General features: G+C 35.0%; 1 protein-coding gene across 11 annotated transcripts in view; it reads right to left on the bottom strand.

The window, feature by feature from the left end:
- Window positions 1-18,523, bottom strand: part of LRRC7 (leucine rich repeat containing 7) — a 565,757-nt gene that overhangs the window by 233,550 nt on the left and 313,684 nt on the right. For 3 of the 11 annotated variants that reach the window (XM_074381010.1, XM_074381009.1, XM_074381008.1), the window contains one exon: window positions 3,975-13,385. The exons of the other annotated variants lie outside the window; for them this stretch is intronic. In XM_074381010.1, the coding sequence (XP_074237111.1) occupies window positions 13,379-13,385 (7 nt within the window). In that variant the 3' untranslated portion in view covers window positions 3,975-13,378. Of the gene's footprint in view, window positions 1-3,974; window positions 13,386-18,523 lie in introns of those variants that run through there. 11 annotated transcript variants of the gene reach the window in all.

Raw genomic sequence — 18,523 nt, 5'->3', positions numbered from 1 at the left:
TAGGAAATAATTTATACTTCAAAGTTTTACCAGTTTGTATAAAATCCTTCTGCAAAGCATCCACTTATAATAAAAATTACAATTCCAAACATTTTTTATCAACAAAAAAGATAACATAGAATGTACTTCAATATATAGCATAAGCTGAAACAAAAAATTAGTGTATTATCTGTGGCACTATGGACATTATTTGTATTTTACCAAATAACATTAAAGTTCTTATTAACTGAATTGGAAATATTTTTTATGCTCCTCTTATGAGATTAATGTGTAGATCAAAAAACATATTCTTTAAAGCATTGCTTCACTGCTTTGAAAAGTTTAATACATGTTAGCTGTCTGAGATTCTGAGATTTTGTTACATTTTCAATCTTGAATCTCAAGAAATGCAAAAGAAACCACCTTGATTTTAAAAGGTTGGAAAAATGAAATTGATAGCTAAAGACACTGAGTGATAAATTAAGGACAGTTTTTAAAGACAGTGCAGAGACTGACATTCTTTTAACTGTATGAAACCCATTGATTATCTCTTCAATCTCACATTATGAGGACTGAATGGTTAATCAGTGATTCAAGAACCCAAAATGTACCTGGATGTATTTTTTAAAATGAAAAACACTTCAAGAGAATAAGCAATTCTTGTACTGTGTGACGAATATCTATCATCCGCAGGAAGTATTAATATAATTTGATTATTAATCAAGTACCTTGGAAGTAAATCAAATAAACAACATCAGCATAAATAATTTGGTTTCTTAAACAGAATTTAAGCAGAGCTATAGTCTGTAGGCAAAACAATCAAGTTGATACAAGGTGGAGTAGTGGAGAGAAGTGGGTTTGAATCCAGTTTCTGCCTCTTTCTAACAGAGTGATCTTGAGTAAATGGTTTAATTTCTCTGAGATTCAGTTTTCTGATGTGTAACAAAGTGACAACACATACCTTACTCAGTCGTTACAAGGGTCAGTGAAATAATGATGTATGTAAAAAGCTTGGCATGTCCAGTAAATGAATATTATCTACCCCTCATTATTACAGAATAAGGGACCACTTTTAGGCTAAATCAGTTTTGTCTAGCTTACTGTTTTGCTAGAGGAATGACAAAGTTTGAGCTGTAATTCATATATTTTCATGCATCTTCAAGTCAATCACAGTACCAGAAGGGACTTTAAAAATGTGTATTGTATCGTATTTAAATACATTATTGGCTTTACCTGTGTGACGTTGCTCCAATATTTTCTCATTTGAGTTTTTAACTCCTGCCTTGAGTACCAACTGTGTCCTTGCTACTCTCATAGGTAATCTTTAAGTGTTACCACTTAGTGAGGTCCAAACGCCTCACCCTACCTTTCCACTTTTATTTCTACCACTGTTTTTAACTCACTTCTCTGATCAGAAAACCAGGCCACTCCTCATTCCATAATATATATCAGACTTTCCTACATCCACTATTTCCTCTGCCTGATGTGCCACTGCCATCTTTCCCATAGTTGAAGTAGAACTGCTCCCCTTTTACAACATTTTTAAGTATAAATTTATTCAGTTTTATTGAGGTATAATCGACATATAAAAATGGAATATATTCAGTATACAGTGTGATGTTTCAATGTATGTATATGCTGTGAAATTATTACCACAATCAAGCTAATTAAGATACCCATCACTTCACATGGATTTCTTCTTCTTTTCTGTGATGAGAATTCAGGCACATGTCATTTTCTCGCACTTTACTTTACGTTATTGTGCTTCACAGACATTGCATTTTTTACACATTGAAGGTCTGTAGCGACCCTCTATTGAGCAAGTCTACTGGCACCATTTTTTGAACAGCATGGACTCACTCATGTCTCTGTAGTTACTTTTGGTTATATTTCAAACTTTTCCTTTATCATTGTATCTATTATGTTTATTTATGATCAGTGATCTTATTATTTTTTTTTTTCTTTTCTGAGACAGAGTGTTGTTCTGTTGCCCAGGCTGGAGTGCAGTGGCATGATCTCAGCTAACTGCAACCTCCACTTCCTGGGTTCAAATGATTCTCTTGCCTCAGCCTCCTGAGTAGCTGGGACTCCAGGTGCCCACCATGCCCAGCTAAGTTTTATATTTTTAGTAGAGTTGGGGTTTCAGCATGTTGGCAAGGCTGGTCTTGAACTCCTGGCCTCAAGTGATCCACCCACCTTGGCCTTCCAAAGTGCTGGGATTACAAGTGTGAGCCACCATGCCTGGCCAGTGATCAGTGATATCTGATGTTACTATTGGGATATCTGATCAGTGATATCTGATGTTACTATATGGGAGCCATGAACCATGCCCATATAAGATGGCAAACTTAATTTGATAAATGTTGTGTGTATTCTGCCTGTTCCACCAACAGACCATTCCCCTTTCTCCCTCTCCTTGGGTTCTCTATTCCTGAGACACAACAATATTGAAATTAGGCCAATTAATACCCCTGCAAAAATCTCTAAGTGTTCAAGTGAAAGAAAGAGATGTGGGTCTCACATTTTAAATCAAAAGTTAGAAATGGTTAAGCTTAGTAAGGAAGGCATGTCAGAAGCTGGAGTCAACCAAAAGCTAGGCCTCTTGTACCAAACAGTTAGCCAAGTTGTAAGTTCAAAGGAAAAGTTTTTGAAGGAAATCAAAAGTGCCACTTCAGTGAATACATGAATAATAAAAAAGTGAAACCATCTTACTGCTGATACGGAGAAAGTGATAGTGGTGTACAGAAGATCAAACCAGCCACAACATTCTCTTAAGTCAAAGCCTAATCCAGAGCAAGACCCTAACTCTCTTCAATCCTATGAAGACTGAGAAAAGTAAGGAAGTTGCAGAAGAAAAGTTTGAAGCTAACGAAGGTTTGTTTATGAGGTTTGAGGAAATAAGTCATCTCCATGACATAAAAGTGCAAGGTGAAGCGACAAGTGCTGATGTAGGAGCTGCAGCGAGTTATCCAGAATATCTAGCTAAGATAATTAATGAAGGTGGCTATATTAAAACACAGGTTTTCAATGTAAATGAAATAGCCTTTATTGGAAGAAGATGCCATCTGGGACATTCATAGCTAAAGAGAAGTCAGTGACTGGAGTCAAAGCTTCAAAGGACTGTCTGACTCTCTTATTAGGGGCTTATGCAGCTAATGAGTTAAAGTTAAAGCCAATGCTCATTTACCATTCTGAAAATCTTAGGGGCTTTAAGAATTATGCTAAACCTACTCTGCCTGTGCTTTAGAAATGGAAGAGCAAAGCCTGGATGACTGCACCTCTCTTTATGACATGGTTTACTGAACATTTTAAGACTACTGTTGAGACCTACTGCTCAGAAACAAAGATTACTTTCAGAATATTACTGTTCATTGACAATACATCTAGTCACCCAAAAGCTCCAACAGAGATGTATAAGATTAGTGTTATTTTTATGCCTGTGAAACAACATCCATTCTGCTGTTAATGGGTCAAGGAGAAATTTTGACTTGCAAGTCTTATTATTTGAGAAATACATTTTGTATATAGCCAGATAGTCATTCCTCTCATGGATCTGGGCAAAGTAAATTGAAAACATTTAGGAGAGGATTAACCATTCTAGATGCCATTAACAGTAATGATGATTTATGAGAAGAGCTCAAACTATCAACATTAACAGAAGTTTGGAAGAAATTGATTCCAACCCTCATTGATGACTTTGAAGAATTTTAAAAATCAGTGGAGAAAGTAATTTCAATGTGGTAGAAAGAGATCTAAAACTAGAAGTGGAGCCTGAAGATGTGACTGAATTGCTGCAATCTCATAAAACTTTAAAGACAAGAAATTCTTCTTAAGGATAATCAACAAAAGTGGTTCTTTCCTCCTCTTCCTCCTCCTCCTCCTTTTCTTCTGGCTCATCCTTTTCTTCTCCTCCCCCTCCTCCTCCCCCCCTCCCCCACCACATCCTCCTCCTCCTCCTCCTCCTCCTCCTCCTCCTCCTCCTCCTCCTCTTCCTCCTCCTCTTCCTCCTCCTTCTTCTTTTCTTTCTCTCCTTCTTTTCTTTCTCCTTCCTCTTCTTTTAGACTGGGTCTCCCTCTGTCATCCAGGCTGGAGTAAGTGGCACAATCTTGGCTTACTGAAGCCTCAACCACTCAGGCTCAAGTGATATCTGATATCCTCCCACCTCAGCATCATGAGTAGCTACGACTACAGGTGCATGTCACCACACCCAGCTAATTTTGTACATTTTCGTAGATACAGAGCTTTGTCATGTTGCCCAGGTTGGTAGCAAACTTCTGGGCTGAAGAAATCCACCTGCCTTAGCCTCCCAATGTGCTGGAATTTTTTTAGATTCCACATATAAATGAGATCATATACTATTTCTCTTTCTGTGTCTGGCTTATTTCACTTAGCTAAATGTCTTCCAGTGTCATTTATGTTGTTACAAGTAGTGGGATCTCTGTTTTTAAGGCTAAATAATATTTATAGAGTGTTTATATGTATGTGTGTAGGTATGTACACATATGCTGCCATTTCTTTATCTATTCATCTGTCAATGGACATTTGTTTTCATATCCTGGCTATTGTGGATAATCCTGCAATGAACATGGGACTTCAAATCTCTCTTTGAGGTGCCTGTTTTATTTTCTTTGGGTATAATATATACAGAAGAGGAACTGCTGGATCATATGGTAGTTCTAATTTTTTAAGAAACCTTCATACTGTTTTTCATAATGGCCATACCAATTTACATTCTCAGCAATTTACCTTTTCTCTACTCCCTTTCCAATACTTGTTATCTCTAGGCTTCTTGATAATAACCATCACAATTGGTATACGGTGATAACTCCTGGCTTTGATTTGCATTTTCCTGATGATTAGTGATGTTGAACACCTTTTCCTATACCTGTTGTCATTCAGAAGCCTTCTTTGGAAAAATGTTTATTTACATCCTTTGTCCATTCCATTTTGGAAACTGGGGTTTTTGTTTGCTTTTTTTCTTTTGTTGCTCTTCAGTTGTATGAGCTTTTATAATATACTTTGGATATTAACTCCTTATTAGACATATAGTTTGCAATATTTTCTCCACATCTATAGGGTGCCTGGTATTTGTTCTTCTTATTCATCTTATTTTTTTGTTAATCTGGAGAAAAGTTCTCACTCTGTCACCCAGGCTGGAGTGCAGTGGTGTGATCTTGGCTCACTGCAGTCTTGATCTCTTCGGTTTCAGTGATCCTCCTACCTCAGCCTCCCAAGTAGCTCGGACCACAAACATGTACTACCACTCATGATTAATTTTATTTTTTTGTAGTGATGGGGGGTCTTACTATGTTTTCCAGATTAGTTTTGAACTTTTGGCCTCAAGTCATTTTCTGCCTTGGCCTCCTAAAGCTCTGAGATCATATGAGCCACCATGCCCAGCATACTTTTTATTTTGTTGACTATTTCTTTTGCTGTGTAAAAAGAGTTTTAGTTTGATTTAGTCGCATTTGTTTATTTTTTCTTTTGTTATCTGAGCTTTTGGTGTCATAATAATTCAAATGGAAGTGAGAGCTATACATGTATTAATTGAATGATGGTAACAATTTCAAACTCAACAATGTTCTAGTAGCATGATTAGAACTAATAGCACATACGCATATTGGTTTCACTGGAAATATTGATAGGAATGATATTGGAAATAGTTTCATATTTTAATGAATAGATACGGGGACTGATTTTAGACATTTTAATTTTGTTGTTTTTATTGCATATAATAGTCCTGCTGACACTCAGCAGATTGCATTTCCTCTGACTGCCATTCTCCTCTATTCATTTAACAAATCTAACTTTGGACAAAGCACTTTTCTATCCAGTGGAGATAAAATGATGAATAAGACAGAGTCCCACTTTCAAAGAGCTCAAGGACGCAGACCTTCAAACAACTAATTATCATATGATGTGATAACATTTTAGAAATTTTATAATCCCAAGTCCCATGTGCACATGTTTGGGGATCCAGGGAAATCTTCAAAGAGGCATTGATATTTGGACTGGATTTTAGTCAAACTAATAAAGGGAAGCAGATTTATAAGTCAATCAAAAACAGTTATAAATGCACGATGCATTATTCTGGCTTTGCAATTTGTTGTTAGTTGCTTTGAAAATGGCTGTGTCTTTTTTTTCTGGGAAATCCTTTTCAAATTAAATCATAAAGCCACAGAGTAAAGCCCTGGTTTAAGGAACAATCTAGAAGCAGTTTGATTTTTATCAACTTTCTGCATTTTTTCCCTTATATATGTCAAGAATAAGCTACGTTCTCTGAATTAACTTCCAAAAATGTCTCTCAATTCAGTTGACTTTTCTTCATCCCTATTACTATGCTTTCCTTCTTTTGTCCCGATTATAGCAACTGGTCTCCCTGTCCTTTGAATTCATTCCTATGATACTTTCATAAAGGCTACTTAGAGAAACATAGATCCCAAATGGCAATTTCTGTCCTGAGGTTGTTTTCAACACTTAAAGGGATCTATGAACTTGGCTCACAGCAGCTTTTATTGATATTTTCTATCCTACTGCATAGTACACCAAGACTCCTGGGAAAACCTTATTCTCCTATTCAAATAACTCTCTTTCCCGACATTACATCTACCCTATCTTCTGCCCTGATTATCCCCTTGCTCAGTGCTAAAGTCCTACAGTTAGAGCTCCTGATGTCCCCTCACCTCCAGCTCTCACATGGAGCCCACAAAGCAGACTAATTCTCCTTTGACTTTTATTTGAGGGCATCTTACAGTGACTGTTGCCTTTTCTTCTCTCAGAAAGTGGAGACAGAGAACAAAGTGGGCAAGGAGGAAGGAAAAATACAAAAATCTCCATTTTATCTCATCCATTTTAATTTGCTTCTTTTTCTCCCCTGCTCAGAGTATGCAAACACTTCTCCAGTGTCTCGGAGTATTTGCTAGAGAAATACCAACTTCCTGTAATTAAAACACATTCGCTTTAGTAGTTAACCTCCTCTCTTTTAAAGAATAGAGTTGGTTTTATAGTTTCTTGTTACTTTAACAGAAGCAAACAAGACCAACCTTCAGGATTCCAGGTTTGTCCTGTCCACCTTGACCAAAGCAGGGGATCCTGACTCTGTGGCCTAGGAAATGAATCTGCAGTCCTTAACCTGGGATTGTTCCCGAGAATTTCTGTTCAGTATGGGAGTTTTGATCATATGCTCCATTTCCAACCTGAGCTGGTTCACCCCTCCTTAGAAACCTAGTGGGCCCCCGCTCCAGGATGGTTACCATATTGACACCAAACATAGTGTTGCCACCTGATCAGCATAACGCACTACAGCCTAGAACTCCTGGGCTCAAGAAATTCTCCTGCCTCAGTCTCTTAGGTAGCTGGGACTACAGGCATGCACCATTCCGCCCAGTGGTTCTGCAATATTTCTAACCAGCGCTGAGAAATCTCATTCCTATTGAGGCCACAACAGACCGCTGTGTCCCTATGGGAACCGTGCTTGGCAGGACCACTTCCCACTCCTAGGGGTTTGGAAATGTGTTTCTGGAGAGAGGGTCCTTTCAGCAGGCTCTCAGAAACCGTCTTTGGTACTGTCTTCTGAGGCTCCAATTTCACTCATCAGCTAGTTCTTGGCCTGAGGCCAGTCATGACATTAGGCCTGGAGATTTTCAGATTTTCTACTTAGTGGCTTCTTTGTTTTTCAGTTTGTCCCTTCCTGGTAACAACTAAGTGGCAGGCATATTCTGGCCAGTGTGCAGCTTTTTTTTTTTCTTTTTTCTTTTTTTAAAGCAGTTTTAGGTTTACAGCAAAATTGAGAGAAAAGCACAGAGATTTCTCATATACTCCCCAACCCAACACATGCAGAGCTTCCTGTACTATCCACATTCCCGACCTGAATGATACACTGTTTCAGCTGGAAAACTACATCTACACATCATAGTCACCCAAAGTCCACAGTTTACATTAGGGTTCACTCTTGGTGCACATTTGATGGGTTTGGACAGATGTGTAATGACATGTATCCATCACGGATGGATTACAGATGTCTTTACACATTTCTCCCAACCCATCAAATGTACACTATACATAAAATTATGTGTACATATATAGATGTACATACACATCTTTAAAATATATATTTATGTATATAAACATATATCAGAGTAAATATGTATCACACACAGCTTGTTCTTTATTTATATAGCATCATTATCCATCATGCAGAATGTCTTCACTGCCCTAAAATTAGAGTCTGTTTATCCCATTAGCTGCACTGTAAACCTGTGATTTTTCTAGTAACTAGCAGATCACACAAACAACTCCAAAATTTGCTTTATCTTCAGTCCTACGGTAACAGTCAAATCAGCAAGGCAGCCATTCTTAGTTAGTAGGGTAGATCTTGAATATAGACTCAGAACATTTGCCAGTAACCTGTCTTTTTAAAAATTTTTATAACTTGAGTGGCCTCATCATGCTACATAAGTCTGTTTCTTCATCTGAACAAGTATTCTTAAATCAGTATTGCATTCTCTAAAAAAACCTGTAATTTCAATCTCAGTGTGACTGTCACAATGTCCCGTTGGCTTCCCATTGGCTTTTCAAAGATAACACAGCTTGTTCTAGATGCACTTTTGCCCTTTTATATTTTAGCTGCAGATGTCAATCTGTCATGATTTAAGTGCATTCTTGTTTTTCATCTAAGGTAAGCATTCTTTGGAGAAGTGACTTCTCCAAAGAAACTAACAAAGCTTGTGATACCTCTAGTATCTAGAATGCAGTGGTAACCACAAACAGGAAGTCCAATCTTTACAAATACTTATTTTAAATCTCTAAGGTAGGGAGGCAATACAGTTCAAATCTTTAGTCTTCAGCAAATTTTACTAAAATATCTCGACATGTTTTCTTCTACTTTCACATAACTGTGCACTTCCGAGTCTTCTCCGATTCTTTTTTCCTGCCACCCTGCTCTCACTATCTTGGTCCCTCAATCTCTTGTCTCCTCTACTCCTCTGATAGGCTCACACCACATCCTTATCACATGTCTTGTTTTCGCAGTGCTCATAGTCTCTTTAGGAGTAAAATATGTCTATTTTATTTGTCTAATAATAATCTGGCAGAAACCTTGAAAGCATTATGCTCAGTGAAAGGAACCAGACACAAAAGATGACTACATGAATAATTCCACTTATATGTTCAGAAAAGGAAAATTTATAAAGACAGAAAGCAGTATAGTAGTTACCTGGGGCTAGGGTAGGAAAGGAGATTAGAATGGGGATTAACTGTGAATAAGCAGGAGGGATTTGGGCAGTGGGTAATAGAAATGAGCAAAATTGAATTGTGATAATTACACTTCTCTATAAATCTACAAAAAAATTTGAATTGTATACTTAAAATGAGTTAGTTTTATGTTATGTACTTCACACATCTCAGTAAAGCTGGTTTTTAAAAAAGAATTGTCCAAGCAGCTTTAGAGACAGGGTCTTGTTCTGTTGCCCAGGCTGGATTGCAGTGGTGTGATCATAGCTTACTGTAGCCTCAAACTCTTAAACTCAAGTGATCCTCCTGCCTTGGCCTCTTAAAGCACTGGGATTATAGGTGTATACCACTACACTTGGCCCAGAGTGGTCTTTGTTTTTTGCCTGCTTACCAAGGAGAGCTTGAATTCTTATGTACCCAATTTTACCCCATCACCCACAGATCTATCTTGTCATTCCTCTACTTAAAACCATTTCATCAAAACCTATTGCCCACAAAATAAAGTCCAACCATGGCATCAGAGCCCTTTCACAGTTTTTCCTCTGACTACCTCATGGTTACTCCTTCCTCATGCTTTCTGTTTTACATATTCAACCCCTTGTGACATGGGGTTTCCTCTGTGAGCAACACTCATTCTCCTTTGCCCATTTTAAAATTCTGATTTATGGTTTGAAAGATTCCTTCGGCTTCACCTGGACTTTACAGCTAGGACTAAGAAACAGAACTTCTCTGTACTATTATTTCTGGGCCTTCATCACGTCTCCATAATTCTATGTACTATGCTGTACTGCATACAATGCTTCACTTGTGTCTATTCCTTATCAGACCTTAAGCTGCTGAACAGCAGGGGCTCTTTGTATGGGTGTCTCTAGTGTTAATCCCTGCGCTTGACACAGTCAGTCCTCAATAAATGTTTATTGAACTGGATTGAATTAAAGATTTGCATTTTCTCTAAAATTTGCCCAAGCACAAGAGGTAACGAAGAGTTTGGATTTTAGATGTTATTATATACATACATAAAATACAGCTGAAATCAAAGGAAGTTGTATGTGTGTGAGAGTTGGAGGAATTACTGGTTTAGCACAAGATTTTTACCTCATTGAGATTTGAGCAATATGTAGTTTCCACACTCTTATGCTGTTCTAAACCCATTTGTTCTGAAATTACTACTGTTACTATACTAGACCTCCAGATGCTGTATTTTTGTCCTGGTAATAGTGTTTTTTATGGCAATGAATAAATAAAGATCATCAGTCTTTATTCAACTTATATTAATTGCTAGTGGCAGAAACAAGTGACACAAAATAAAACTGACTCCGCCTAATGTGCCTTCCTTTAAAAAAATTGATAAAATAATCATAATTTTCGGTGACAAAATTTAGATCTGCTGGTTTTGGCTCAACAAAGTTGATTTGATTAAAAAGATAACAGAAAATAGCAGGAATCTTAATTGGCAAAGTTTGATATGAACAAAAAATAGTCTGGTAGAGTACATATAGAGAAATTCTTAATGAAGCTCCAGAAACCAGTAACTACTGAGAAACATACAGGAATATGTACTCTGTCCTCCGAGGCACTCCTAAAAGGCATAACAACTGACTTCTCTTCATGAGATGCCGATAAAATGATGAAAGGTAATACAGTGCAGTGTTCACATCAGGCCCCAGGTTCCTGAGAGTAGTCTAATATTATAAAGGAGGAAAGGGCTGTATGGTATTTGTATCCTGGAGAATGGGTAACCACATATTGTACTGCCTTCTTCTAAAGCATCTTTTGTTGTTGTTTTTTTTTAAATTGAATACGTTTAGCTAAATTCTGGTTTAATAAGCATATCCTACAACTCATGAATGTATAATCAATAGCATATATTTTCAATAAAATTATTTCAACAACAATAAATGCATATAAACAAATTTCATTTTCACCTTTTTTAAAAGTATATATTGAGGCTGAAAATCTATGAAACTTTATAAATAAACACAATCAATATTTAAGTTGGTATGCATGATTCCTCTCAGAATAAAAGATTAGAGTCACACAGTATTGTGAATGAATTTACAATCACTTATGATTGTCGGAGCACTAACCAAGACATATAACATGCACAGTGGGCAAAAATAAATCATGTCTTATATTCAATTGTATTTATTTTAACCTTTTATAATCAATTCTGCTGATTAAGTTTTAAAACATTTTGGCTTTTATAACAGTTATTCCATTTACCGGTTAATTTTTTTCATTAAGAAATGTTTCTTTTTTGCTACACATATAAGTTTTCAGTTATACATTATCAAGACCAGAAAGGCAACATGGTTTACTGCAGTAAGGTTATGTCAACAAAATAATTATCCAACAGTCTGAGCATGATGTAGACTTTTATTCCTGCTGTATAAGACTTTTAAGCTTTAGTAATGAAAAGTCCAGTTTCTTACTTAGATCATCATAAAGTCAAAACAGCAATGTTTCTTTAATCTTCAAAGCTACTTTCATACAGAATGTTTTAAGTAATCCCTTTTGAAGTAATCTCTAAAATAAATTTCGGAAAGCTAAATAAATTGGTGGCATTTGAAGGGCACTGAGAATTCATAAGAAGACATTATAAAACTATACTAAGGCAGTATAACTGATTCTAAAGCAGTATCAAAAATTGAAGTTTTGTGTTTTTAGAATAGCAATATACCTTTTAGTTTTTGAGAGATATATGCAATATATGTGAAAATGACAGAAGTCAATAAGCATATCGTACACACAGCTAAAAACAAGGTTGTACAAACATAATAAGTAGACTTAAATTTTTACATATAGATCTTCATAAGTACTCATGGAAAAATCAGAATCTACACAATTTTAACAAAAATCAACATTTACTTTCAGATATATGTTTTATACAAAGGGTTATGCATTCTAAGATAGTTTTATATTTTATATGTTTCATATAATTGAAATTGATAAAACAGAATATAAATACTCAAGAAAGTACATTTTAGCTCCATAGCATAGGTTTTACAAAAAATATGTTTATTTCCTAGACAGTAAAATGAAATAGAAGCAAAACAATAGGAAAAGCCAGTAAGCTCAATGTATCCTGTTCATACTTGTTTTATAAAAAGAATATAAAGAATATTTGAACTGTATTTAATCAAGAAATAGCTCCAACAAAATAATTATAAATTATTTGTATTTTGCCTTGTTCCAAAAGGGAGTTAATATGGGATGAAGAATAAATTTGCTGCATTGCATTAGGCATCAGCAAGATGGTGACCTTTGTATGTTGAATTTCAAGCTTTTCAAAATATTAATATGAAATATATTCTACTTTTAAATTATGTGTATAAAAGGTTAAAAGCAAATGCACTCATTATGTTGAATGTTATTTATTTAGCAAAAATATTATTACAGAGACTCATTTTGTGTGCAAATTGAAATGCTATAAGCCATTGAACTGTACAAAAAGCCAGTATGGTTAATTAACAAATGTATTTTAGAGCTACAAAATAACTGTTTCACATTAAATTACATAAGATGAAAGGATACATAAAATCAATCACCAGCATTTCATGTTTTGACTTGGGCCGTCTGGGAACTTTGCAAAATAAGTTCACAATGGAACATCATCGAGTATGACAGAAAAACGAGGCAATTATATTCAGTCTCTGAAGAACTGCACAAACTAGAGAAATTATCTTACTTACTGCATTAGGATGACTTCTAAATGACTTAGTCTGATCCATTTAAAAAATATACAAAAATTATACACAACAGCACCTTAACATAACAAATAGTGAAATCAATTAGATAAAAAATATGGGTATTAATGTTTTCTGAGATGATACAATTTCATATTCATTGAAAGTTATGGCAACTGAACACACTTGGAAAAAAAAAACCAGGTCTCTCTCTATTAGAAATGTCATCATTAAACTTTAACAAAGACCAAACATTTTGCATATACTAGGCAGTAAGAAGGCAGCCCCCATCAGCAGGTAGCGCACCAAAAATGTTTGGTTTCGTAATATAGTTTGGGAGAACTACCTCTACAAAGTCTATTCGTGCTGATGCTCCTGATGCTGCCATTTCTGGTGCCCGAAAAGCTGCTCCCTCCACATCCTCTGTTGTAGGTGTCACTGTATAGTCTCAGGCGATTGGGCAAGGGGCACACTCTGGATCTTCAGATGCTAAGATGAAAAAAATCAATTTCAATGCCCAAAAGATGGAACTCCTAATGCAGAAGGTGACTAAAATAATTACCAATTGGTTTACAGTACAGGGAAATAGAAAGTTTACTTGTTTTAATGTAATTCCATAGAAATAGGTTTTAAATAACATTTTTTTTTGTAAAGAGGCGTAGTTCTAGGATTAGGAAAAATGTTAGCTAAAATAGAAAATTAAACTCAGAGTGGAATTGGACCAGATGACAAAAAAACATGCATACCCCCTGAAAGGAGCAAGCAAAACATTCATATGATGATTATCAGGTGATAAGCCATTGTCATGAAAATAACTTGCTTACACTATTACTTCCAAGCTCTACTCATTTCCAGTAACTCTCTGCGGTAACAAGCATGATTGATGCACACTGTTTAAGGCATAATAGAAATGGACACATTGAAATTTTACTATGAATTTTAATGTCCTCGACACTCTCTGAAAATGACAACATTTATGAATTTCCCTTCTATGAAATATTCTTCTTCAGTATAGCAGCTCAAATCATATTAAGATAAATTATTTTAATCTCCGTAGCATTAGAAAAAGATCTCATATGAGAAAACATCACTGAAAGACACCAATGAGAGAGGTATATGTAAATGAACATACTTTGAAGAACACATTTTATTACATTAAAATAATTTTGATTGAAATAATATTTTGGGTTGTAAACAAATAATTATTCTTCCCATTTTTTTCCTATTAAATATTTAAATGGCAACTTTTGCCAGGCATCTCTATGTTTTAATAAAAATGTGTTTAATTTGGATCTTGAGAGGAAATTTTAAAAACCATTGACTTGAATGCAGAATGATAAATGTATATATGAGTACAAAATCATTTATAAAAATATTTATCTTCTCTAGAAACAGCAACAGCTCAAATTAATAAATTATGGCTATTTGGAATTAAATCATTTAAGTAACAACCTTTTTATTTTAAGAAATTGGTATTTTTATAACAGTCACTTTTACAGCTTATGTACTTTAATCCATTATATTTGATATACTGTAGAGTGACAAATGATCATAAATCATGACAGATTCTTATTGAACATAATTTTTCAGCAGGAACCATCCTGAATCAATTAACCGTGCTATTACTCTACTTTAATTTTCTCCCCACTTCTTCCGGAAAAGCCACCAATCACATTTCAATTAATGACTTACATATATTTTGCTTACAATTTTTTACGTGCTACATTTTATTCAAACTAATCAAATGCTACAATTTTACCAACGTGTACTAATTTAAAAGTTGGATATGCTCAGACAAATGTAATTATGGCTACACAGAACATTAAATGATGATTGAATATATTAGCTGCATTAGAAATTTCTTTTTTCTCCATCTAAAGAGACTTTTATATTTTCCATGAAAAAATGAAAATATAATGTTTCATTACAGTATTTTTGCATACAACTGAAATTAGTGCACATGAATCTTAAAAATATTTTCACAGTTGAATGTAAGAAGTGTAGTTCTCAAATTCATATAATTATTACTTACATTAGAAAAATTTGGCAAATTCTCTGAAGGTTGAACAATTTCATGTATATAATAGGTACACTGGCAATTACATAGACTATTTGAACAAAAATTACTTATCTTCATGTTTAATTGACAAGCAATATATAAACAGATTCTTGGTGAGAAAATGTTGTCTTATAGATTTTGCTGTAAGTTGGGTTTTATGTATTTATTTTTGGATAGAATATTAAATAGTCATTTAAAGAGGTGTTTACAGATTGATATAGCTATTTCACATGATTATCTTAACTCTCTAGATGTATGTTTATAAAGTTCACATTCTTAATTTGCTGATATAAGGAAAATAACAGCATGTATAAAATATTACAGATTATATTTTTATATTTTAAATAGTCAACTATATTTTATAAATTACACATGGATCATCATGCTCCATAGCTCAAGTTCAAACTCAAGTTGAACATTATTATGCATTCTGTGCATTTTTGGATGATTCTGAAATGTGCAACTTGATCTTGCCAAACTTAAAACAATTAAATCTTAGTGTTTTCTTTCAGATATCTCTGCCATATCATTTGATCTTCTCATAAGTCATATAGATTAGTCAAAAATAAAATTGTCTAACAGAACAGTAATATAGCAATCAATATTCTCAGCCCACCATTGAACCAGCCAAAATTTAACACCAGTTGAAAGCTTAACGTATTACAGCATACAATTTGGCTTTGAAGATAGGGCATAAGTACACATCATTTTATTAAACATCAAGGTGATCAATACACAAATCTTTATAATGGCAAGCAACATTTTAGTCTTTAAATACATTGTACAAATTTTCCCAATTTATGCATCATTTGCAGTATAACATTAATAAAAGTCAATGAATTAAGAATATGTTTTTATTACAAAATGCGGTCATCTGCTAGAGTAGTCTTTAGCTAACCATTAAGAAAATTTACACCAAATAATTTTTGGCATATAAAAGTTTGAGCTAAATAAATGCTATTGTGTTCAAGCAGAGTCCACTTTTAAAATGTGCTTGCTCTAAAATGTACCTTATAACATTTTCAAATATTTTGTTGATATGTTAAAGTGTTTCAAAAAACCTAATAAAAAATGGAAGCATGGTTTTCTACGGCTTCCGAGACTCTACAGAAGACGGAGTGAGTGCTGTAAGAAGTGAAAAAGGGAGGGAGTGATAAAATCTGCTTGCAGAATTCAAGAAATAGTTTTAAGAGCTAACCTGTAATTTGGGTCTTTATTTTTCCATAAGTGTTTACTATACGAAAGAGATAAGGAACTCTAGGCAGCAGGAATTGCATGTATACATTCATTAAAACTTAAAAAAAATAATGAATTAGGGACGGCGAAATTCTTTTTCTTTTTTCTTTTCATAAGGGAGCTTAATATGGAGGGGATTGTTGGGAGGTGAAACAATTTGCCATTTGTCCCTATACACTTATTTCTATTCCTCACTCTTTTTTATTCAGTCTCAAAGAAAGTGTTTCTTTATCTACTCAAGTAGATAAAGAAAGTAAAATTCTTATTGGTATACTTGACACCAGGCTCAACATCCTCTTCTAGGAAGGACCTGGCTTGCTAAATTTTCAATTACTTCTTTGGCGTTATTCTCTCTACTGCTGGCTTCTTAATCTTGGGCTGTGTGCACTCAACACCTCTATTACCTCCTCCTCCATGCCTAGCATGTAAACCTGATAGCTAGCACAAGTTAACATTTACTTCCTGTTCACTGAGCTAAAATTTATTGAGCACCTACTGTGTGTAGGCAATGTAGTAAACTTTCTCCTCTGCTGAAAAGGGCAGTCTATCTTACTTCCTCATCAACCATACATTCATTGCCCCACTGTTCTCTAAATTTTGAGCCCCTCCAGTTATCACACCTGCTTTGGTAACGTAAGATGAAAGCAGAACGAACTCTTAAATCTGCTGTCCTCAGTCTGAACTTAGGCAATGTATTTGACTGTCTTGAGCTATAATCTTTGTAATCTGTAAAATGGACATAATGACACTTTCCTCAATCTATTGTAATGAATCTCAAAATGAAATATACACATACCATGCCTTATCCGTTGTCCAGCACATAAAAGCATAAGGAATTGTTATTAGGTATAAACGTCCAAAAATCCTTCTGATTTCAAATCCAGCTAACATTTCTCAATATTTACCTTTGGAATCTCTTTGCTGTCTTTCACTATTGATTATTCCCTATATCAAAGCTCTCTCTCTCTCTTAGATTCTATGACAAGTGCCTTTCCTGCTTCACCACACACTTTATTGTCTCTTTCAGGGGCTTGTTTTCTGCCTGTCCCATAAATGATGGTTTCCTCTTCTTTTAATTGTATTTTTCTTATCATTCAGTATGTGAGGATGTGCTCCCGTAGTTTCAGATAACATATGAGAATAATAAAGACAAAATCTAGACTTCCAGCCCATTATCTGTCTTTGTGCTTCAGAGTCCTCTGTCTAACTGTATTTCAGGTAACTCTATTTGGATTCCTCAAACTGAATTCACCATTTCCCCTCTGAACCAGCTTCTTCCTTTAGATTTTTTTACTTTGGATTTAACTTTCATTGATGACATCACTGTCTACTGGGTCATTCAAGTTATAAATCTGGATACCTAGATTAGGCTTCTCCTTCTCATTTCTAACATCCAAGTAACCTTAATTCTGTGCCAATTTTATTTCCTAAATATTTCAGTAATTGGTCCCTTTCTCTCCATCTCTATTAACAAAGTTCTAGAAAATAATCTGAACTTTGCCTGGGTTATTACAATAACTTGTTAATTTATCTCCTCTTCTTCAAAACTCCATATGATTCCCAAATGAAATTTAACCACATCATTCCCTGTTGTGGGCTGAATTGTGTTCCCTCAAAATTCGTAGGTTGAAATCTCAATTCCCAGTGCCTCAGACAGAGATATGAAGATAGGGTATTTAAAGTAGTATTTAAGGTAAAATGAGGTCACTAGGGTGAATCCTAATTCAATATGAGCGATATCTTTATAAAAACAAAGATTAAGATATAGATATACAGACAGAAAACCATGAAAGACATGGGGAGAAGCTGGCCATTTGCAAGCCAAGGAGAGTGGCTTCAGAAGAAACCAACCTTGCTGACACCTTGATATTGGACTTCGGGCCTCCAGAACTGCAAGAAGATAAATTTCTATTGTTTAGGCCAACAAGTCTGTGGCACTTTGTTATGGGAGCCCTAGCAAATGAATACGTGCCTGTATGTGTATTTCTTCAAGAGCTTCCCAGAGCACACAGGATGCAATTTTAATGCAGCAAACCCCCACAGTGTGACCATACCTCCCTATTCAGCTTCCTCTCTGACAACTCTCTGCCATCATTGTATACTTCACCAACTCTTAACTGCTTACAGTTTCAAGTATGCATTGTATTCCTCACCTTTGTACCTCTGCTACCACTGCCCTCTTCATCTGGCTGAACTCTATCAGTTTTTAGACTCAGCTTAATCAATATCTTTCTAGGATCCTATTCTTATCCTAAAACAACTTTGAAGAAATGCACGCAGTAAACTTGTAAAATATTGATACATAGAAAAAAAAGAAAAATTACTGTAAACT

Source organism: Saimiri boliviensis, chromosome 11 (assembly GCF_048565385.1).
Source record: "Saimiri boliviensis isolate mSaiBol1 chromosome 11, mSaiBol1.pri, whole genome shotgun sequence".
Lineage (NCBI taxonomy): Eukaryota > Metazoa > Chordata > Mammalia > Primates > Cebidae > Saimiri > Saimiri boliviensis.
This window is presented reverse-complemented; position numbering and strand designations above follow the sequence as displayed.